The sequence below is a fragment of the Aspergillus ochraceoroseus genome, assembly GCF_002846915.1.
Source record: "Aspergillus ochraceoroseus IBT 24754 chromosome Unknown P175scaffold_1, whole genome shotgun sequence".
NCBI classification, from domain to species: Eukaryota; Fungi; Ascomycota; class Eurotiomycetes; order Eurotiales; family Aspergillaceae; genus Aspergillus; species Aspergillus ochraceoroseus.
The window spans coordinates 2,746,822-2,767,988 of NW_024468476.1; the positions used below are offsets into that span (position 1 = coordinate 2,746,822).

The 21,167-nt window shown below is 47.7% G+C and overlaps 9 protein-coding genes across 9 annotated transcripts; 5 read left to right on the forward strand and 4 right to left on the reverse strand.

Moving 5' to 3' along the window:
• Window positions 1-613: 613 nt before the first annotated feature.
• On the forward strand, window positions 614-2,588 carry aclA (putative ATP citrate lyase subunit (Acl)). The gene is made up of 2 exons (XM_040895054.1): window positions 614-1,469; window positions 1,536-2,588. The coding sequence occupies exons 1-2, from the start codon at window positions 1,029-1,031 to the stop codon at window positions 2,550-2,552; spliced, it is 1,458 nt and encodes a 485-aa protein (XP_040755945.1). The 5' UTR covers window positions 614-1,028; the 3' UTR covers window positions 2,553-2,588.
• Window positions 2,589-3,631: 1,043 nt separating this feature from the next.
• On the reverse strand, window positions 3,632-5,448 carry P175DRAFT_0538433 (uncharacterized protein). The gene is made up of 5 exons (XM_040900328.1): window positions 5,127-5,448; window positions 4,823-5,059; window positions 4,647-4,768; window positions 4,181-4,591; window positions 3,632-4,133 (listed from the first exon to the last, which is right to left on the reverse strand). Exons 1-5 carry the CDS (start codon window positions 5,201-5,203, stop codon window positions 3,892-3,894), a joined length of 1,089 nt encoding a protein of 362 aa, XP_040755946.1. The 5' UTR covers window positions 5,204-5,448; the 3' UTR covers window positions 3,632-3,891.
• Window positions 5,449-5,462: 14 nt separating this feature from the next.
• On the reverse strand, window positions 5,463-6,808 carry P175DRAFT_0470768 (FAM50/XAP5 family protein; the record flags this gene model as incomplete). Its single annotated transcript, XM_040895055.1, has 3 exons — window positions 6,506-6,808; window positions 5,837-6,449; window positions 5,463-5,780 (listed from the first exon to the last, which is right to left on the reverse strand). The coding sequence occupies exons 1-3, from the start codon at window positions 6,745-6,747 to the stop codon at window positions 5,463-5,465; spliced, it is 1,173 nt and encodes a 390-aa protein (XP_040755947.1). The 5' UTR covers window positions 6,748-6,808.
• A 144-nt stretch (window positions 6,809-6,952) lies between these two features.
• On the forward strand, window positions 6,953-8,303 carry fip1 (cleavage polyadenylation factor subunit FIP1). Its single transcript, XM_040896331.1, has 3 exons — window positions 6,953-7,303; window positions 7,355-7,407; window positions 7,458-8,303. Exons 1-3 carry the CDS (start codon window positions 7,145-7,147, stop codon window positions 8,227-8,229), a joined length of 984 nt encoding a protein of 327 aa, XP_040755948.1. The 5' UTR covers window positions 6,953-7,144; the 3' UTR covers window positions 8,230-8,303.
• A 325-nt stretch (window positions 8,304-8,628) lies between these two features.
• On the forward strand, window positions 8,629-9,438 carry P175DRAFT_0497676 (GroES family chaperonin). Its single transcript, XM_040896332.1, has 3 exons — window positions 8,629-9,129; window positions 9,233-9,291; window positions 9,358-9,438. The coding sequence occupies exons 1-3, from the start codon at window positions 8,941-8,943 to the stop codon at window positions 9,380-9,382; spliced, it is 273 nt and encodes a 90-aa protein (XP_040755949.1). The 5' UTR covers window positions 8,629-8,940; the 3' UTR covers window positions 9,383-9,438.
• A 359-nt stretch (window positions 9,439-9,797) lies between these two features.
• On the reverse strand, window positions 9,798-12,516 carry P175DRAFT_0520466 (uncharacterized protein; the record flags this gene model as incomplete). The annotated part of the gene is made up of 2 exons (XM_040899152.1): window positions 9,798-11,780; window positions 11,839-12,516. 2 exons carry the CDS (start codon window positions 12,514-12,516, stop codon window positions 9,798-9,800), a joined length of 2,661 nt encoding a protein of 886 aa, XP_040755950.1.
• Window positions 12,517-12,690: 174 nt separating this feature from the next.
• On the reverse strand, window positions 12,691-14,661 carry P175DRAFT_0497679 (nucleoporin FG repeat-containing protein). The gene is made up of 3 exons (XM_040896333.1): window positions 14,448-14,661; window positions 13,825-14,244; window positions 12,691-13,755 (listed from the first exon to the last, which is right to left on the reverse strand). Exons 1-3 carry the CDS (start codon window positions 14,516-14,518, stop codon window positions 12,798-12,800), a joined length of 1,449 nt encoding a protein of 482 aa, XP_040755951.1. The 5' UTR covers window positions 14,519-14,661; the 3' UTR covers window positions 12,691-12,797.
• A 548-nt stretch (window positions 14,662-15,209) lies between these two features.
• P175DRAFT_0489673 (uncharacterized protein) lies at window positions 15,210-16,664 on the forward strand (the record flags this gene model as incomplete). Its single annotated transcript, XM_040895752.1, has 4 exons — window positions 15,210-15,391; window positions 15,456-15,518; window positions 15,571-16,439; window positions 16,495-16,664. The coding sequence occupies 4 exons, from the start codon at window positions 15,210-15,212 to the stop codon at window positions 16,662-16,664; spliced, it is 1,284 nt and encodes a 427-aa protein (XP_040755952.1).
• Window positions 16,665-17,604: 940 nt separating this feature from the next.
• Window positions 17,605-20,245, forward strand: P175DRAFT_0520469 (uncharacterized protein; the record flags this gene model as incomplete). Its single annotated transcript, XM_040899153.1, has 4 exons — window positions 17,605-17,814; window positions 17,845-18,066; window positions 18,125-19,217; window positions 19,271-20,245. The coding sequence occupies exons 1-4, from the start codon at window positions 17,675-17,677 to the stop codon at window positions 20,243-20,245; spliced, it is 2,430 nt and encodes an 809-aa protein (XP_040755953.1). The 5' UTR covers window positions 17,605-17,674.
• Between the last annotated feature and the right edge of the window lie 922 nt (window positions 20,246-21,167).

The window sequence follows — 21,167 nt, forward strand, 5'->3', positions numbered from 1 at the left end:
AAGTCTGGCCGAGGGACTAGAATACAAAATCCAAATAAGGCCCGTGATGTGCCATGAAAGAAGGCGTACTTGGAGGTACCTGGAAGAATCTATCATGAATGGAGGTGTACTCGGACATACCTTGCAGAACTGATCATGAAGGAGAGCGTACTTGAACATACCTCGAAGAATCCATCATGAGAGAATGGAACCGAGACTAACGAAGGTGGATCCGAGAGAGAGCTCGATGGTTAGATTCGATGCGTTTCCGCTAGAAAACTCGATTAACGGAGTACTCGGACCTACTCTAGGTCCCTGGAGAATATAGGAAAAGATATTACGAGTGGTAGTACTAGTAGTAGTAGTAGTTATATGGGAACTTCTCTATCTATAAATTTAATCCTACTTGAAATAAACCAAAATCAACAACTCAACAAAATTAAATTCTGTCGGGGAATTCCGTAGGTATTCAGGCTACTGCGTAGGGCCGATACTGCCACTAAAATGTGGTCCCGAGGATCCCCAACGCCGTCAAGTTTCAACCCCATAATCGGGTACTTTTACTTGCCTAATTAGAAACAAATGAAGAAGTTCGTAACTGTTGAGATCCTGAAATGATACTTTACTGACCGCAATCCACGCCGCTGGAGCTTCGTACCTGTATCCATTGGTATCCATTGGTATTCATGGTATTCATGGGTAAGTACGAGTAGTAGTACTCCGTAAATACGCTGTCAACTTCCATCTCACCACCGCTTCTTGTCGTCCCTTTTTTTCCTTTTTCCTCTCCCCCTCCTCCCCCTTCAACCTTCATTCTTCTCTAGTACTTGTTTTTTCCCGCCGACGTCGCTGAGAAATTCTTCTTCTTCTCTATACTCCTTAATCACAATTTGAGGCGTCCTACTCTTCCCCCTCATCCCTACTTCTACCACCCGTCTCTCTTCTACACAACCCATATAACATTTACTTTCTTTCCCCTCCTCATCCACCTCCTCCTCCACCACTACACCACTACCTCCCCCTCCTCCGCTTCCTCCTACATATCCACCATGTCCGCCAAATCAATTCTCGAAGCTGATGGCAAGGCCATCCTGAACTACCACCTCACTCGTGCTCCCGTCATCAAGCCAACTCCTCTGCCTCCTTCCATCACCCACAACCCTCCCTCCAGACTCGCCTCTCTGTACTTCCCCGATGATATCGCTGTCAAGGATGTTCTTGACCAGGCTGAGGTCACATACCCATGGCTGTTGGTCCCTGGTTCCAAGTTCGTCGCTAAGCCAGATCAATTGATCAAGCGACGAGGCAAGAGCGGTCTCCTCGCTCTGAATAAGACCTGGGCTGAGGCCAGGGAATGGATCGAGGCTCGTGCTACTAAGGAAGTCCTGGTTGAGACCGTGACCGGTGTCCTCCGCCAGTTCCTCGTCGAGCCTTTCGTTCCCCACCCCCAGGAGACTGAGTACTACATTAACATCCACTCCGTGCGTGAGGTAAGTAATTTTTTTTTTGCCAGCCTTGAAATCCCGCAGCGAACCTGGAGCTAACTGGACAATCAGGGCGACTGGATCCTCTTCACCCACGAGGGTGGTGTTGACGTCGGTGATGTTGACGCCAAGGCTGAGAAGATGCTCATCCCTGTCAACCTGAAGAACTACCCCTCCAACGAGGAGATTGGTGCCACCCTGCTGAGCAAGGTGCCCAAGGGTATTCACAACGTCCTCGTGGACTTCATCTCCCGCCTCTATGCCGTCTATGTCGACTGCCAGTTCACCTACCTCGAAATCAACCCCCTCGTGGTCATCCCCAACGAGGATGCTACCTCTGCTGCCGTGCACTTTCTCGACTTGGCTGCTAAGCTCGACCAAACTGCCGAGTTCGAGTGCGGCACCAAGTGGGCAATTGCCCGCAGCCCCGCCAACTTGGGTCTGGCCGCCCTCCCCAAGTCCGATAAGGTCAACATTGACGCTGGCCCCCCTATGGAGTTCCCTGCTCCTTTTGGCCGTGAATTGAGCAAGGAGGAGAAGTTCATCTCCGATATGGATGCCAAGACCGGTGCCTCGCTGAAGCTTACCGTCCTGAATGCCAATGGCCGTGTCTGGACCCTCGTTGCCGGTGGTGGTGCCTCCGTCGTGTACGCTGATGCCATTGCCTCTGCCGGTTTCGTCAGTGAGCTCGCCAACTACGGTGAGTACTCCGGTGCCCCCACCGAGACTCAGACCTACAACTATGCCCGCACGGTCCTCGACCTGATGCTGCGCTCCCCTATCCACCCTGACGGCAAGGTCCTCTTCATTGGTGGTGGTATTGCCAACTTCACCAACGTCGCCTCCACCTTCAAGGGTGTCATTCGTGCCCTGCGCGAGGTTGCCCCCGTTCTCAACGAACACAAGGTCCAGATCTGGGTCCGTCGTGCTGGTCCCAACTACCAGGAGGGTCTTAAGAACATCAAGGCTGTTGGCGAGGAGCTTGGCCTTAACATGCACGTCTACGGTCCCGAGATGCACGTCAGCGGTATCGTGCCCCTTGCTCTACTAGGCAAGAAGACCGATGTCAAGGAGTTTGGCACTGCGTAAAAAAAAAAAAAAAAAAAAAAAAGAGGGCCTTTCTTTTCCGATTTACTTAATTTAATCCTATACGAGAATTTTTTTTTGTTCTTGTTGCAACGTATGGCATGATGGTTTTGCATTTCTTTTCTTTTCTTTTTTTTTTTTTAAATGGTAAAGACGAAACTTGATGAGGGGAATTTCTACCGGATTCGATTTGTTCTTAGACCTTTGAAAGTTGTCAATACAACAAATGACCATATATCTACGTTTCCAGTAACCGTAAGAAATGACTTGTATCACATATTGAAATATATTAACATAGTATTGAATTTAGGAGTAATACGAGTATAATAATAATAATGGTAGTGTGGCAGTACTAGTAGTAGTATTACCTATGAGTAGGAGTGTAGTACCTATGAGTAGGAGTAGTAGTATAGTATATGTACTATAGTAAGTATATACATACTTAGGCAGTACTGTACGGAGCCCGTAACCCCAAAACACAAATACAACACAACGTCCAAATAAGCTTAAATAAAATAAACATTTTATTAAAGTGATCTGATCGAGATCCACAGGAGCTTTTTTTTTTAAAAACATAAATAAATAAATAAAAACAATTTAACTAACTAGTATCTGTTATCGTTATTCTTCTCCTGGATTGGGGGGGAAGGAATCCCGGGGCAGAGGAAGAAACCAAGAGCGCGATTGAGGTTGCTTCCGTCCGTCCGAGAAGAAGAAGAACACGCAAGCGCCATTGGCACGGGCCGGCGCGGCGCGATTGTTAGGTACTACATAGTACTTGTTTTGTACGGAGTACGGAGTACAACCAACCAACGTAAACTGTCCAAGACATTCCTCGAAGACAAGAGAAAAAAAAAAGTTGGAGTCAGGATGGGCAGGACCTTACCAGGTCGGTAAAGTGCTAACTAAGTGTTTGGTTTGTCCTTCAGTATCCGTTCCTCATACCATTTGAGAGGATCTGGATATTGAGCACACAGACGCTGAAGGGGAATCAAACTGCCTATCAGGAGGGGATTGGATTTATTTCTTTACAGCGTGTAGTTGAGTATACTTGGGTATGCATGAAAAGGTAAGGGAATGTCAACACTTCTAACAAATGCGTTAGAATACGACACAAGTAAAATTATATGATGTTCCAGGAAGCGTTGAAAAACTACGAAAAATCTCCTGTTGTAACCGTAGTGCCCGTGATTTTATTGACATAACTTCGACTATTTCTATATATATAGATACCCCGTCAATACGATGATGCTCAGCTGAAGAACAAAATGGAAGAAAGAAAAACTCAAACGAATCGAATCATCTCCCATACAAGACTTTCCGCAAATGTCTTCCCCCATGTCTACATGATTGTGCTGTCGAAAAATGATCGTCTCCCTGAAAGCCCTTCCGTAGATGGGCGGCCAACATTCAAACTCTCCCGATGGGTCGAGTGATTGCTAATAGACCTCTCGTTCTGGGACCTGTCAGCTTGGAATTGTTCCAGCATTATACTGTCGAGCGGTAGTTGAGACATCCCCGTCGACGGCCGCGAAAGACCTACGAGTCGTGTTCGATGGGTAGTTGCAGCGTCTGGAGGATCCCCTTTCAAAACTTAGTAGCTCTCAAGTAAGAAGGAAAGGTGCCCGTACGATTTCTTCCAATAGTCTCTGTGCGATTTGGCGGAGGCATCGTAGATGCGTCAGCCTTCTTTTTTGCGCCTTTGGAACTCCCTGTCCCGCTTCGCTGATGGCGATGCAACTGTTCCACCCCGTCTGGATCAACTGGATATACCTTAGGCTGGTATGTAGATGGAGTCTGAGGTGGTCCTGTTCCACCTGCGGATTTAGGAGCTAGGCTTGTAGGCCCATTGCGTGGTGTGTCAAGGGAATTGAGTGCCTGAGAAACAGCAGCATTCTGCATTTGAGACCGCATTGCTCGAGATTTCAACAAGTTGTATAGGTTGGTGATCTGGGAGAACTTCTTGCACTTTTCCCGGTACATATCGACAAGCTCCTGGTTCTTCTTCGTGAGCTGTTCTTGTGCCCTCTGCATATCTGGTGCTTGTAGTCAGACCATATCTAGGTAAAAACAACAGATCTTTCAGGCCGTACGAACCAGCTAGTCTTGTTTGCAGAGTCGAGATTTCAGTGTTGGCATTGTGAATGACTTTGTCCATCTGTGTATTCAAATTGTGGTATTTGTCTGTAAGGGTCTTTCCGAGGAATTCCTGGTAGAATCTTGAACCCGTTAAAACCTTGCATCTTGACATTGGATAAGTTTACGGAGTGTACATTTCTTGCGTCGTTTGATACGTCCAGAATAGCAAGGCTCGCCCGGCGCACTCCATTATGGTATTTGGATCGAGACCACTCAGAACACTGGTTTTGTAATCTTCTGTTGGATTCAATACGGTTACTGCGGCATCGTCTGGGTTGATAAGCGTGGTGTGGCAGGCTGGACAACGGCGTTCGCCTACGTTGGCGCGCGATAGCCCGAGGTTTTCGGAACACTGGAGGCAGAAAATATGTCTGAAATGTCAGTCTGTACTTGCCCACGGTGGTTCTTCGCTAGGGTCAAGCAAGGTAATACACTCACGAGCAAGTAGTAACGACTGCCCTTTCCCTTAACGAAGAACGGCAGCTAAGGGAGTTGCATCGAAGACAAAAATCCATGGTGTCCAGACTGAGTGTTAAAGTTGCCTCGCTAATATTAATGAAATGTGCAGAGACCTCAAGAAGTTGAAAGGGAAGAGATCAAGAGCGTGGGCTTTGGTCGTGGAAGTGAGGGGACCACCCGCTCTTGCAATTTTTACCTCAGATGGAATATACTCCGAAGAGAAATTGTTTGTTGGGTATCTTATGTATACAAAGTCAATTTTGGCTGCAACGCACGCATCTATATAGCAACTCCAGCCGTCACCGCGAAGGCAGATCAAAAGAAAAATGTATTTCCAGAAGCATCACGTCTTGTCGTACGCATTTTCTGCTCAAACTCCGGCCCTGGCTCATACTCCCGCCATAAACTTGCCGGAAAAATATGTTTGTTGCGCTCGTACCACCGTCTATCAACTACCTTAGTTAGCGTTGGATCGTTGTCCCCTCCTTCCAGATTTTCGTTATTAGGTCGGTATAAGGGATCATCAGTAGTAGGTGTCGGGGGTGGTGGCTTATTCGAATAGTTGAATAGTAGCCCGCCAGCATTGGAGAAGCTAGGGATACTGTTGGCAATAAAGTAATATAGCTCGTAGTGCTAGAAATACCTGTTAGCGACTCGATCACGAACACGTCAGGATGTGGAACACTTACATGCGGAACAATGATTTCTCCCTTGATGAGCATCAGATCATCTACGCTCACTCGGGCCCATTCACGGCGGTTGTACCTTCGACCTTTTGATGCTCCGCCGGTGCCACGCACACCTAGCTGGGCACCGACTTTCCGACATCGATCCAGGAACAACCAGACTGGGTCACCTTTCTTAACCTTCACGGTTCCAGCAGGAATGTTCGTCCCATCGTAGAATATAAACGGAATGAGAATTTCGGTATTCTTCACAGCCTCTTGCATCGTCAAGAACTCCTTCCGTAGAGTGTCGCGTGCCTCTGCCTCTGCCTTTAGCGCCGCTTTGGTTAATGCTTTGGGAGGAGGAGGAGCCTTTGGATTTGGTGTAATTCGACGAGAAGCAGCTGTAGAGCTGTCATCCACAGGTGTATTGGTGGCTGACCGCAGGATGCTCAACTCGCGGGGAGTCGCTGCGAAATCATCCGCTGATTTGGCTTTCGCAGCTACGTTCTCTTCCCCGTTCTCCTCCTCTTCCCCCTCCTCCTCCTCATCATCCCCAAACGAAAGCTTGCTCTTTGCAAGAGGCTTCTTCTTTTTCTTCTTCTTCGGAGGGCCTTCGCTTCGTGATGTGGAGTTCCTAAAGTGTTGCGGTTAGTCGGACGTCGCAAATCAAATATGGGCATTTTTACCTACCCGTCGGTCACATCACCTCCGGAGGGGGTTGCGCCCCGCGAGTTACCGGATGCCAATCTCCCTAGCGACTTATCATGTGCCTCACGCTCCTTTTGCTCCAAGACCTCTGCGCGACGTTTGCGAAAATCGGAGAGGTGGACGAGACCGACTGTTTGCGACTTGAGGAGATCTTCTGCCGATGCAGTCTGGCTGGTAAAGGACCGAGGGGTCGAACTGTGACTTGGCTGTTCGGATGCTGGCATTTCGAGATGATGGAATGGGTTTAAAGGCGCATCGCCATGAGGGGGTTGGATTGAAGTTGGTCAAGAAGGATCCCAGGTCGTGAAATATCATCACGTGACTATACTTTTTGTCGATACCAAAAAGCGGAATATACAGGTCTATATAGAGCAGGTAATGCCCTAAATTTCACAGGGGGTACTTTTTTTATTAGCAAAATTCAGAATATGCAAATACCCCATTACTAGAGAGTCAAGAAAACGACCGAACTTGGAGTCTTTCGCGAACACCTGTTGCACGGAAGCAAACAGCACAAACTCGGCGTGGTCTCCGCAGGCTCGCCGTAAGGAGAGTCAAGCTTCGACGTTTTCCACCTTTTCGGTCTCCCAATTCACCTTCACCCTTTGCCAATTAAGCAACATGGAAGAAGACGACGATGATCTTTATGATCCCGCTGATGCAGTGCTGGTCACTCACCACCTGAGCAATCACAATGTCACAGCCGATGCGCATATGCCTCAAGCAAACAACGTGGAGGAGGAGGAAGAAGAAGAAGTAGAGGTAGAGGAGGAGGATGAAGTACGTGAACACAAAATTACTATAATTAGATCTATTCACTAACAGCTGTAGGATGATTTCAATATTATCACAGAAGCGCCCCCAGACGCACCACTTCCAGAAGTGTGAGCTTAATCTTTCACCAGCGCAGTTCGCGGTGGCTAATGTAGCGCAGACCACACCCTCGCCATGCTACGCTAAGAGCCGAGCCCCAGCGCCCTGGCTCTGCAGACTCTAGTATTGCGAAATCAGTAACACCGACAACAACGCCAAAGGTTGATTCCTCGGTTCCGGTGCCCGTTGGGACGAGACCGGTATCGCAGAAACCCGGTTCGGCATATCCGCCCGTGCACACGTCTACAATCGATGTCCATGCAAACCCAACCCACCCTACGACCGGCAAATCGATCCTGTCTACCGACATGGATGCCGATTTCCCCGAAGATGACAAGCCCTGGAGACGTCCTGGGTCTGATATCACGGATTACTTCAATTACGGATTTGATGAGTTCACATGGGCTAGCTATGTGCTAAAACAACAAGAACTACGGAAGGAAGTCGGAGACCAGAAGAGACAGCTGGACGATATGCAAAGCTTCCTCAGCATGGGTTTGCCACCGATGCCTGGGGGTCCCCAACCAGGTCAGGCGCCTGCCGCGAGTGCACCTCCCCCTATGCCAGGAATGCCGGGTATGCCAGATATGTCCCCGGAGATGATGCAGGGCATGTTGGCGTCAATGATGGCCCAAGGATTGGACCCTGCCTCTATGGACCCGATGTCTTTTATGCAACATGCCCAGGCGATGATGGGTGGGCAATCCGGCGCAGGCGGCGGACAGCAAGGTCAACCTGGATTTGGTGGTCAAGGTGGTGGCCAATCCCAGATGGGATTCGGAGGCGGATATGGTGGAGGTGGAGGTCGGGGGCGAGGAAGCAGAAGGTGGTAGTATAAATATGAACTTGAACCCCTATCGTGCAATACTTTTTAATGTTCATGAATGATAAAAATAACAAGTCTTCCTCTTCTTCTTCTTCTTATGCTGGATAGAGAAATCCTCTGGTTTGCGGGATCGCGGATAAGGAGCTGGGGAACCGACGGATAGCTTCGGGTTCGTGGAGAGTCATTTTTGTAGATAACCAGATGACTTGGTAGAGTTGATATCTGTTCAACTCAATCGAACTTCGACTCCGTAAATCAATGAGTCCTTTCCCTCTGTGGTCGTTGGAAGAAAGACTTCGTTTCGGCCTTTTACCCTCGGCAGCCGCGAAGTCGTGGGGATGGAAGCTGGCGGTCTTGGCATTCTGGAAATTTCTCGCAAGTCCAGTCCAGATCTTCTTCCCCAGCTCTCCTCTCTTTTCCTTTTGCTACACAACTCCCCAATCCATCTGCACCTACACCTCCATCTCCTTTCGTTTTGCTTAATAGCTTTACTCACATATTAATCACAATGGTACGCCTTCCCAATGACCATAGAGCAAGGAGAGCTCGGGGTCAACCCTTTTTCTTCGTTTTTCCTTCCCCTACCACGCAGGCAGCTTCTGCCTCGATTTTCTCAACATCCCTATGCCGTCCACTCACACAATCTACAAAGAATTGCTGCTGACATGTACCGAATCATTAGTCTTTCCTCCGCAACATCAAGAACCTTGCTCCCCTCATGGACCGTGTGCTCGTTCAGCGCATCAAGCCTGAGGCCAAGACCGCCTCTGGTATCTTCCTCCCCGAGAGCAGCGTCAAGGAGCAGAACGCTGCTAAGGTCCTTGCCGTTGGCCCCGGTGCTGTTGACCGCAATGGCCAGCGTATCCCCATGAGCGTTGCTGCTGGTGATCACGTCCTGATCCCCCAGGTACGTTTGGTTGAGAGACTCCTACAAGTTCGATGGACAACATGCGGAAAGGGAACAGCGGTGGTCATTGGGTAGACAGAATACTGACAGTAGTCCACTTTAGTTCGGTGGTAGCCCCGTCAAGGTCGGTGAGGAGGAGTACACCCTCTACCGGGACTCTGAGTACGTTGTCTTCCTCTCTTCCCTCTCCCTGGTTATAACTGCGACAAGCCTAACGAACAATTACAGGATCCTTGCCAAGATCACCGAGTAAAAGGTGTCTGACTGAGTCGAACTTTCGGTTTACGCCCCGATCCGTTTTTCTTCCGCTCGGGTGGAACCGCCCGTGTACTTGTATTATACCTTTTCAAAATTATGATTCTCAATGCTGCAACCCCTATATACAAAAAGAACAATTTAGAAAAGGAACCCGGGCTATAGCAAGGAGGGAGGGCAGCCGCCCTCCCCCCGTATTCTTGGGATAATGTTTTTTCTTCTTGCATCTATTCGCGAAAGCGTGAAATGACTGTTTTGCATACTACCTGATGTACTTCTAAATCTAGCACTCATCATGCTTTGGCGTGATGAAGGCAAGTAATAACACTGATATCTCCGCTCTACTAAAAAATCATTTCAGGATAGCCTCCAGCGCCCTTTGAAAGTATGCACCACAATGCTGTTGCAGTCGATTACTCCGTTGTATCATGAAAGTTTAGAGCCCAGTCGCATTGCCAGTCCTTTTCAATGATTAATTCAATCCGTCTCAGCATCCTCTGCCCAAGCAGTTCAGTAAAGAGGGTACGCCGCTGTTCAGGTAGCATCTCAACGAATCTAGAGAGATATCCACCTTCTTTCTCGAAGTAGCAGGTTCCATGGTCTCCGGAGCCCCTGAAACTCCCAGCACCTCCTTCTCTTCTCAGAACCACCAGAACCACATGCGCAGCGAATTGATTCAACCCCATACGGCAAAGAAACGCCCCCCAAGTACTCTCTTGCATAATGCCCAATTCAGATACAGGCTGCCGTTTCTGATTGATCGGGGTAAAAGTGATGGGGGCTTCTATCCTAGCGCGAGGGGAAGGGAGGGAACAGGCATGTCTGTGTGCAAGGGCCAGTATCCATTCTGCAGCTATTTCCGGCACCGACGGAATAAGTAGGGGAATGATGTCGGCGTACCCAGACAGGGAATTACAGAAAGCAACCAACGAGGTAATGGAAGCCAGAACACACTTATCTGCTGTAATTTTATGATTCTCGCTGCTGGATTGCTTGGTTTGTTCGGTACCGTGAGATACGAGCACATAGATATGTTCGTATCGCGAGGAGAGGAGAAAAATCTGCTCTCTAAGTGGCGAGTTGATCTCTCTGATTCGGCTAGTTATAGCGCCAGCAGGTTTGTGGCCTGGAAGATATAGCTGCATGATTGCCTGGGATGTTGTGAGAATGATTCCTGTTTTTGGTGATACAATGATATCTGCCTCTCTCGGTGGGCGATTATCTTTTAGATGATTTGCACGGGGATTTGGTTCATGTTTTGTGTTGTTGTTGTTGTTGTTGTTGGCATAGTCTCTGTATATTAGCTTTGGGGCACGGTCTGTTCTCTCAAGGCATTGTATAAGTCGAAGATGTGTTTTCAGTAGCTTGGTTGATAGAAAGAACACCAGTCCTTCGTGATGGTTGGGAGACAGGGGTACTTGCGTTGTAACAGGTGGGCTTGTATGACTTGCGGTGCTGAATTCTCCTAGGTTTGCTCCGTCCTGGTCTGTTGCTGCAGAGGGTTTTGTGATGATATTTTGTGGTAGATGATTTTCGTTCGGTTTGCTCTTGGAGAAATAGGGACTGTTCCCTGGGATCTGTCTCTTGAGCAACCTCCCTCTTGTTTCCATGAAAGAAGATAACGAGCCCAGGCTCCTTCCTGGCAATGATAAATCAGCATTTTTATCCTGTGAAATAAGGCGACTTGCTGCATCGTCGTCACCCGCGCTTCGATTCTTCCGTGGTGATACCTGGCCATTGTCTAACTTTCTCTTATGGTAGACATAATACGAATCTCTCACATCAGGGCCTCGTGGACTCTGACTTTCCTCATGAGAGTATAAGTGGCGTGTTTTGGGATATGATGCCCCCAATCCCTTCTCTTCTGATTGCTTCGTCAAGTCTGAAGCAAGTTCTTGCGTATCTTCTGCTCGTAACACACAGTCTTGCCTTGTCATTGAGCTGCCATTGTCCACTAAGACCAATAGCTGGGTCTTAGAAGGGGTTTGTCGGTATTCTATATCCTCCCTCATTAGTGTGTCTGGAGGGTACTCCTTTGATGACCTGAGGTCATGCACACTTTCCGTGTCTTCGGCTTCGCATTCGGTGTGCCTATCATAGGATAAAGACGTTGACTCCATGCAGGTTCCCAAAGGGGATGGCGAAGTGTATATTCTTTCCTCCTCTTCGGAGGCTGTTACTGAACCGCCATCTAACTCCTCTATATCGAAAATGAAAGCTCTAGGCTCTGTTTCTCGATCTCCGAACTTTCGGCAATGTAAATCCAAATTCAAACAATCTGATGATACAGGGCTAGGTAGCATGTATTCCTCTGAAATATGTGATGGACTCGGAGTAGAAACAAGATCATGGTTTAACGGAAGAAGGACAGGTAACTCGGGTTCGATTGTATCTTTCTATATAGGTATTCAAAGAGGTTAACAAGGATCAAAGCAAGGATGGCTTTCTACTTACAGAGTTTGTTCTCAGAATGCTTTCAAAAAGCTCATTAGTCGCTTTCTCGGGTAGACAATCATAGGTCCTGACGCCTTGTATTATCGAGAGTGATTTTCTTGTGCATTTGAGCTTCTCAGCCTTGACGTTTTCTGTCGGCAAGCTTTCTTTTTGTAGTATATTACTCGGTGAATTCGCGGGAGGGGGCCCTCCCAAGCACTGCTCAAGGGCTTCCATGTCGATTTCTTGCAAACTATAACGAAAACGATTCTTTGATGACTTGAAATCTGCTGCACGTTCAATAGTGAAAATTGGAGGCTCCAACTTATTGCCTTCAATGGGATTGAAAGTCGGTAGGAGAGCATCCCAGTCCATGTCCATTCTAGCTCTTGCTTCATGGAGTACAGATGCCAGAAAACGGCCACTCTCTTTGGAAACACGGAGCTTCTCTCCAAGAATCTTCTCATTTAGAGTGCCATGGGCATCATTTAAGCAACTCCTGAATTCTGATAATGTGTCCTCGGGAGGTTGTTGGTTTCCTAGCTCGAACTTCTCATCGATATAGTCGAGGGGGTCAAAAGATGTGAAATCGCTTGCAATAACGTGGAATCGCGCATAGTCGATCAGGGAAGGTTCTTGGAAGGATGCCATTGGATAAATCTGGTTCTCTGCATGAGTTGATATGATTACTTGGTTCATGTCAAATGCTGAGTTTGGGGAATAAAAGTACTGGTCGAGGTATATCTTAGGCTGCCGTCAAGGCTTGTCAAAGCATAGACAGCGTACAAGCCAAAACCGCATAAAAAGGTTGCAAGTTTACCAAAGTTCCCCCCCCTTTAATCTTAAAATATATACCACAAGATAAACCTTTGTGATTACTCTGTTGAGTTGAACGCCAACCCTAATCGTATTAATCGCATAATACCTTCACATCTAAGTAATCTTCATGATAATGTACAAAGGAAATTTGATGCTATTCATTATAAGTTGAGCCTGTTATCTTGTACTGGCGGCGGACCTAAAACCACTTCTTGGACTTGCTCTGTAACTCCACCAAGTCGGCTGGCAACACCGAGGATACCCGACTCAACATCGCCTAGGACGGCGGCAAGGTCGTTGAGCATGGATTTTGGGGTTCCAACCCCGGAGCCGTCGCGACTCCGGGACGTGGCAAAGTCATGAATCTGCCGCTCTAGGGTAGTCTCGACGCCATGTACATGGTCTTCAATTTCTTTCAAGTTCCTTGTGTACCGCTCGAGAACAGCGCCCATTTCGTCTGAACGCTGAGAGAAGTAGTCTACCAAGTTCACTGGCACTCCGTTGATAGTAGTCGCGGTTGAGGGATCACCTTCAACATCATCAGGAAGCGCGAGGGTATTTTTCCTTGTTGATCGTAGGGATTGTCGATCTGACACCTTTTGGTCCTGGGTAGACCACCATCCAGCACCACCGGTGGACTGGTATTGCAAGGGAAGCTTGAGAGTATCGATAGCTCGGAATGCGACCTGAGCTTCCGCTGCATCCCGGGATACCAGACTGCGCAACTGGTCAATGTCGCTGGCGTCATTCTCTAGTGCGTGTTGCATGGTTTCTAGCTTGCCCTGAACGTACTCCACATCATTCGGAATCGTTTCACCTTGGGACGTAATAGAAGGAATCAGATTGGTAACTTCATTACACATGGCTATCTGATTCAGAACGAAGGCATCGAATCGCTCTAGCTCCGCCTTGATCTCATCGGCGCAGCTTTCATATTTTGTCGTGGGCAAAAGATTGCTAATATCCACCTTGACACCTGGGATGACCGTTCCAGTTGTTGCTGTAGTGGTTGGTTGTGCGGTTTGCTGTGCGGGGGTACCTTGGGTTCCGAATAACGATAGAGTGGGTTTTTGAGCTTGCTGTTGTTGTTGCTGGCCTGCGTTCTGGGTTGCGCCACCACTGTTTCAAATGTTAGGATAGACTGGCACGTACCTTAAAAGGTGCGATATAGAAGAAAGGATTACTCACAAGAGCCCACCTCCTGTTGTGGTAGAGCTTCCTAAACTAAAGAGCGGCTTCGATTGAGTTTGAGTAGTTGAGTTACCTCCAGCGGCTCCAAATAGACCTCCAGTAGTACCTGTCTGTGTAGCAGTGTTGGCAGCACCAGTATTTCCTGAAAAAAGCCCACCGGACGGCTGCTGCGTAGATGCGACAGGGCCACCGAATAGTCCGCCACCTGTGGCACTGCTTTGCTGTCCTCCTAGGCCTGAAAACATATTTGATCCCGATGGTTGAGACTGTTGAGTAGTTCCGCCGCCAACGTTGCCGAAGAGACTAGTGGCTGGTTTGGATTGAGCGGTAGAGGTACCAAGATTCCCGAACAGACCTCCAGTGTTGCTCGTTGCGTTGGGGGTTGTTGTCGACGTGGTTTGAGCAGCAGGGGCGCCACTATTTCACAAGGACGTTAGGGTTGTTCAAGACCAATTAACACAGACTGCAGGCCTGCAAATGAAAGGAGATTCAGGTGACAAGGTGTATGCAAAGGAAAATAGCAAAGAAGTACACAATTAACAAGGGGAACAGTTAAAAACAGGAGCTTAGGAATGAAACAAGCTTTGCAAATGTCCGGAGATAAAAAGAAAAGCTCTTACAATAGGGAGTTGGCGGAATTCGTGTTGATTGAGAGGCCGGTTGCTGGGCCTGAGGGCTTCGCAGAAAACATCCTGACTAATCCAATTCCAAACAAAGGGCAGCGGGGAGGGAATCGGCAACGCTCTTCACTACAGGTGCCGTCTCGAAGTTGCCGAAGAACAAAGGTTTAGCAGCCAAGGATATATCGGAGGGATCCTGTAAAAACAATGAAAGTTGTCGGTCTCAGTTCCAATCTTGCAGGTCAAGTTCAGACGTTTCTCCGCAGCAGGAGGGCGCTAAGGTCGATGGGGAAAGATTCGCCGACGCTAGCGTTACTACTATGTTATTCGGTATGAACTTGAAGGACGTCAAGCTTATCTGCAGTATCGCTTCAACGCCATCCGTTGGCAATGGTGAGCGAGTCTTTTACAGAGAGCTAGCTTGGATCCCATGGGAACAAGTATCGCGTCTTGGAAAATTACTCATGTAGTTTATCTGCCGCTTATTCCATGCCATTGGAGACTGCTACAGTGCAGCACGCGGAGTTTTCCTTGTCCCTTCGATTCACTGTGAGATAACTGTGAATACAGCTTGCGAGAGGCTTTGATAAAATTCTCTTGGGAAAAGTTGTTCTTGCATACTACACAAAATAGGGGTCTGCTGCGGCCTTTTCTCTCATTGTCTTGGAGCGGTGTTCTTTTATGCTCTAGGCTAGTTGCTTAGTTGCATCAAGATTCTTGCAATATATCGCCAAAAGAGGAAGGGTTTTGGGTAAGAGAAGAATGGACGAACATAAGAGTTCTGTATTTAAGCCTGTCTGCGTGGCATCTACCGACGCTGGGAAGCTTCACAGCGTGTCAAGTCAACCATCGTCTGGACAGGAACATCCTGGCGCATTAGGGCTGGAAGCAGACAAGTCTGCTGCGAACCCCTTTGAAGGGAACTACTTCAAGAGTGCAGAATGGTGAGTGCAGCTTGTGAATTCTTAACAAGTGATGGGTCGATTAGGTATTGATGATCCGGGATAGGTCGCCAGATGGTACCACCATTCTAACAGATTCTGCAGACCATCGTATTAGATCTTATATTTTGTAAGTTGTACCCTCGTTTTGCTTGAATATTCGACTAATGAATGGTGTACAGACCTCCGGATCTCCTAGAAGAGAGACCAGACCCTCATCAGCTCTCTCCGTACTCGGTGTTGCCGTCCGCAGAACCGACGTATGCCTCTGCTTTCTACCCTTTCTTCTCCCTTCAAGAACCATCTTCTACCTTGTTTCTCTCATCGGTTAGAGATCACCCTATTAGATTAGCTTCTGCATTGTATCCGACGTCCTTGGCAACTTACTCTCTTGTTAACCCCACAACGGAAGCTTTCATAACGCCCCATTCTATGATATATCCGTCTGCACTGGGTGGTGCTCATTTCCTCACCGGATCAGATAGCCTTATATGCCTTTTTGACGTCTCTCGTCCTGGAAATGATGGCCCTATTGCTTGGATGCCAACAATACCAAGTAAGCGCAAGCAAGTCGTGGGTGGTGGCGTGGGAATGAAAGGCATTATTTCCGCGCTGGCATTAAGTCCAGATGGGGATGGAATTCTAGCAGCCGGTACATTTTCGCGGAATGTTGGGCTCTACGACTCCAATGGCTCAGGACAATCACTTGGAACTTTCAATATTGCAAAGACTGAAGCCAATCGTTGCATTGGAGGACACGGGATCACACAGCTTCTCTGGAGCCCTTGTGGGAGATATCTGTATATTGCCGAGCGTAAAAGTGATGGTGTATTGGTTTATGATATAAGATTTACCGGACAGTTGCTTGGCTGGCTGCAAGGGCGTAAGGCCTTCACCAACCAACGCATGAAAATCGATTTGGTTTCCACAAGACATGGCAACTCGCACGAGATCTGGGCTGGAGGTACGGATGGATTTATGAGGATGTGGCAAGACCCAACGTACACTGCTGGTGCACAGGAACCTAAGTGGGAGTGGAAAGTCCATCACGGTAAGGTTTAGTCTCGTACGATATGAGGTCCCTGCTTTACTAATAATACTTATAGACTCGGTCAATAGTACCATGCTGCATCCATCGGGAAATGTTATAGCTACAACATCTGGTCAGAAACAATTCAACAATTTCCAGGAGGGTGCCGAATCTGCCGCCAGGACGGTTGAGAATTCGTTGCGAATCTGGTCTCTGCCTTTGGTAGACGAAGTTGCTGAGGAGTGAGCCTGGACATGAATGCTAGAAGCTCTTATAGTGATACCGGGCTTCTGGCGAAGCAGGCTGATACGAGAACCGCTTCTAAACCACACTGCTATAAGCATCTGCCCCCTCTTCGGCCTCGCAGTGGGAACGGAATGGTGGATAGGATATTCAAGTTGTCATTCTAAATCCACTTACCCGCATTGGATGATACTGAGCTCACAGTCTCTTCGCTCCTCCGTGTCAAAGTGGTATTCGCTCCGACTGAATGGTGTTCAGAAAAGGGACGAGTATATGAGCCTCTTTTTGCTCCCTTGCCGGCCACCAAACGTACCATATGCCATTGAGCATCCGAAGAGATAATAGGGCCCAACAGAAATGGCAAAATTTAGGATTTCGTCCTGATTCACCACAAATAAATATCTGGGGTGCAGTTTGCGAGCTTTTACAATGGTATCATTACACAGCACTTCTTCGCCCGATCCTATTATTGAACCCCGTTAAGTCTACTATATAGCTGCACCAAGCTATTATTTAGCGCATCTAATTCATATATGAAAGGTGAATACGATGGTTTATTAAATTTCTGGTGATGCTAGGTGCATCACTTAACTGATTGGTGCTCTATGTTAGACCTAACACTGCGGCCTTCCCACCTGCCATCCTTCTTAGTAGAGAATATGCGCATATTTTCTTCCCAGGACAAAGATAACTCGGTTTTAACGGATGTCTCCGGTAAGTGAAGTTCTATGCCCCTAATCACTTCTACTTTTGTGTTTCGCGTTTCTATTCACGCGCGTTTAGTCTGTTCCCCTAACTTCCCCCCTCTTCCTCTTCTCTTATACTGCCGTCTTCCCTCCAATCCTCTGAAAACCACATCCTCTTGACAGATCCAACACTTTTGCTCTTTCCTCTCATTTCTCAAGCTTCGTACAGTGCTTTCTCCATTGTTGACAGTTCTTTAGGACCTTGCTTTTCATCCTTTTGGTGTGGTTTCTTGTACTTAGAAACAGTTAAGCCCAGAACAATTTCAAATGGCGGATGAGAATTGGGGCAATGACCCTGACTGGTCTCTGCCTTTGCAGACCTTCGAATCTATTCTGGGCATAGGTGGAACTGCTGGCCTGAACTCGGGGACTGGAAATGATGAGACGCAAGTCGATCTATTCCCACTGTTTTGATATCATCTAATGTATATCCACAGCGTGTTTAACCACAACAACACAAATGGAAACCAAGACATTGACAACAACAACAACAGCAACAGCAACACTCTTGAGGTCCTTGGATTGAACGCATTCGGGGGGCCAGTGGCAGAAAACAACCAGCTCTTCAGGGAAGGACCTGCTGCGGCGTCTCAACTCGACACCTCTACTGGAACAGCCCCTGCTAGTGATCTTCCAACTCCGGTCCCTGGCCAGACCAGGTAGGTTATGCTTCCCCATGCTTGAAATCACTTTGTGTTATGCCCTAATATTAGATAGTCTTGAGGCAAACAGCTCTCCGTCCTTTGTGCAGAATCCCAGATCTAGCCCCTCGTATCTCTTTTCGAGCGAGGTTACCCCTGGCGTTTGGGGAATCCCTGGCTTTAGCAACGGTGGCACTGGAGCCCAAAGCTCTTTGGATTTTCCAAACTTTGACAACGGGGCTTCAGGCTACATGGATTCTTTGTCTACTGCTGCCCAGGCTCCTCCTGTCAATTATGACCAGGGAAAAGCATTGTATCCTGCTGACATCTTTGGTGACTTCGCTTCTGTACCAACTGGTTCCGCTGGCCCTTCTCATGATTCAGTTACTATTACTCAAGGAGTGACTGATTCTCAGGGAGCAGCTTTTCCCCAGGGACAGGGTCTCTCCGTTATTTCTCATGGCCCAGCTCCTGTCGTTCAAGGTCTAAATGGCAATGCTCAAAGCGCAGGTCATTACCATCAAGACCCAGATTTTATCCATGGTCCAGCGGTTGCTGCTCATGACGCAGCTCAGTCTCAGGGCTTATCTTCTACCGCACAGAGACCTGCTTTCATCCGTGGCCTAGCTGGCATTTCTCAAGGGACAGCTCATTCTCGGGTCCCAGCCCGTGCAGTAGAAGGATCAGCTTTTACTGCTCAGGGTCCTATTGCCCCCGCCCCAGTTGTCCGTACTCCAGCTTTCATGCCGCCAGCATTGAATGCTCCAGCACAGACTGCCATCCTTCCCACGCCAACCATTTCTGCTATTCCTGCTGCACAAGGTTTCCAACCCATGCAGTTTGCCGTACCTGTCGATGACGAAGACGAAGTTCTCCCTGAGTTTCAGGAAGAAATGGCAACTCTTATGCACCCAGAGATAAATATGTGTGATATGCAGACCCATTTTTCATCTCTTGGGGAAGCAAGAGCCTTTATTAATCACAAGACTGTCCCCGGCCCAGATCCCACCATTCCGCATACTGATGAGCAGAAGAGGGCTATTGTTAAAGCCATGTACAACCATATGATGTCCACTAGAAGGGCACTAGATAACCGTGGAATGGTAAAGCCTTTTGAGTATGGCAAATACTCCAGCACTCGAGCCGAGATCGCATGTTGGGAGATTCTGGTAAGTTCTTTTGAAAATGATTCCATTGAGCTTGCACTAACGTGGCCCATTAGGAAGCCACTATTGCTCGCCATTTATTTGGCCCTCTTCTTCACGAGAAGCGCAAACAGACAGGAAATATGAACACATTCGCCAGGAGAATGGCTGCGATCATGGAGTCTCTGGAGTTTCGAAAAACCATTTGCAAGCACCTCCTCGACCAGCCATACATCTGCCAATTTGTTGATGATCCCAAGGGCTCTCAAAAGCGCGTCATGTCAAACAAAATGTTGAATGCGCGCAAGGGTGAAGTTATGCGTGCTGGGAAACAAGCTCTGGGCGCTGGAAGGGCCACCAGGAGACAGTCTCAGCCCGACACCCAACCCCAGCAGCCAGCCAATCAACCGGAAGATCAAGTGAAGCGCGAGGAAGATTGCGTTCAGAGTGCCATTGCAAGTGCAACAACTGCTGAAGGGTACAGGCCTCTCGCACCCAAGCCCCAGCGCCAAGAGAGAATGAGAGCACAAACAATGGAGGCACCTCATTGGGGCGAATATCCAACGACTCTCTCGGGTGTAGGCCCTTCAAGGATGGCTGCGCCCTCTACTACTCGCAGAGTGGTCGATGACCGTTCCGAGAGACGTTACCCTCAGCCCACTATGCATCATCGCTTCGCTCCGCAAGCACCCACCCAAGCACCCGCCCAGCCTATTCATCCCAGCATTGCGGGCCAGGAATTTAGCCACCATCACCCTCAAATCGGCCAGGCCACACGTCGTCTCACTGCACCAACTTCCCATTCCAGCATGGGCGGATACCCGATGAACCCCCAGCCTCTCACTCGCAGCAGATCGGATAACATTGGCTCCTTGACGGGCATCGTCCCACGGAACTCTATCGGACTAAATGTGATCAATTCAGGATATCCAGCTGGGTTCCAGCAAGGTGATCACCAGAACATCCTTCCAAACGGCGTCTTAGGCACCCGCAAGCGCCGCAGCCCTGACACCGGTTTCCACGAGTCTTCGCCAGAGAAAAGAATCCGGTAGATGCGGTGTTGATCTTTGTTTGATCTTTGTTTTCTCTTTTTTCCTTTTCCCTTTCCTTGTTCTTGTTCATGTTCTTTTTTTTCATTTTTTTCATTTTTTCGTTTTTTTTTTTCGTTTTTTTTCGTCTTTTTTTCGTCTTTTTTTTTCGTCTTTTTTTTCGTCTTTTTTTTTCGTCGTTTTTTTTCGTCGTTTTTTTTCGTCTTTTTTTTCGTCTTTTTTTTCATCTTTTTTCGTCTTTTTTCGTCTTCTGTTCCTTTCTTCTTCCTTTCTTGAAAAAAGAAAAAAAAAAGGAAATATACAAAATACTAAAAAGGATGATGGTAATGATAATGGCGGGCATGATGATGAATGATGAGGTTTTTTCCAAGAGCCAATACCCTGTATTATTGGAATAAGGCGATTTTTCTTTTATTGGTTCTGTTTGGAGTTGCAATGATACTTCCCATTATTTTCCTCGTATCCACTACCTTGTATAACACTGGTATTTATTGCATTTCTTGGTAATGTTGTAGATTCATGTTTGGAACGTGATAGTATGTCCTTAAAGGATTTGAAATTTAGTAAACACACCCTGGTTATGAGGAGGTAGAGTTAAGGCTCTATTCCCTACCTTCTACTTCCAGATAATTGCCTTGGAAGAGCTGATGATGTTTGTGAGGAATCTCTCGGGGTGGGAGATATCAGGTTGGTATAGTAATATTGTATGTAGATTGCAGTCCAGATAGGATGTGTTTGTACTAGTTTATTAGTAGATCATCCTGCTTCAAGCTGTACCCTTTTTACAGCATTTTCTTTCTTCTGGGAATTGGATTTTCTTATGAGGAGGCAATCAGATATTAAACTAGGCTGTTGCTTGATAGCCTTTCTTCTTTCTGTCTTCATTTTCAAAGGTGTTAGTTACTTTTCCCCATGGGGTTTCCAT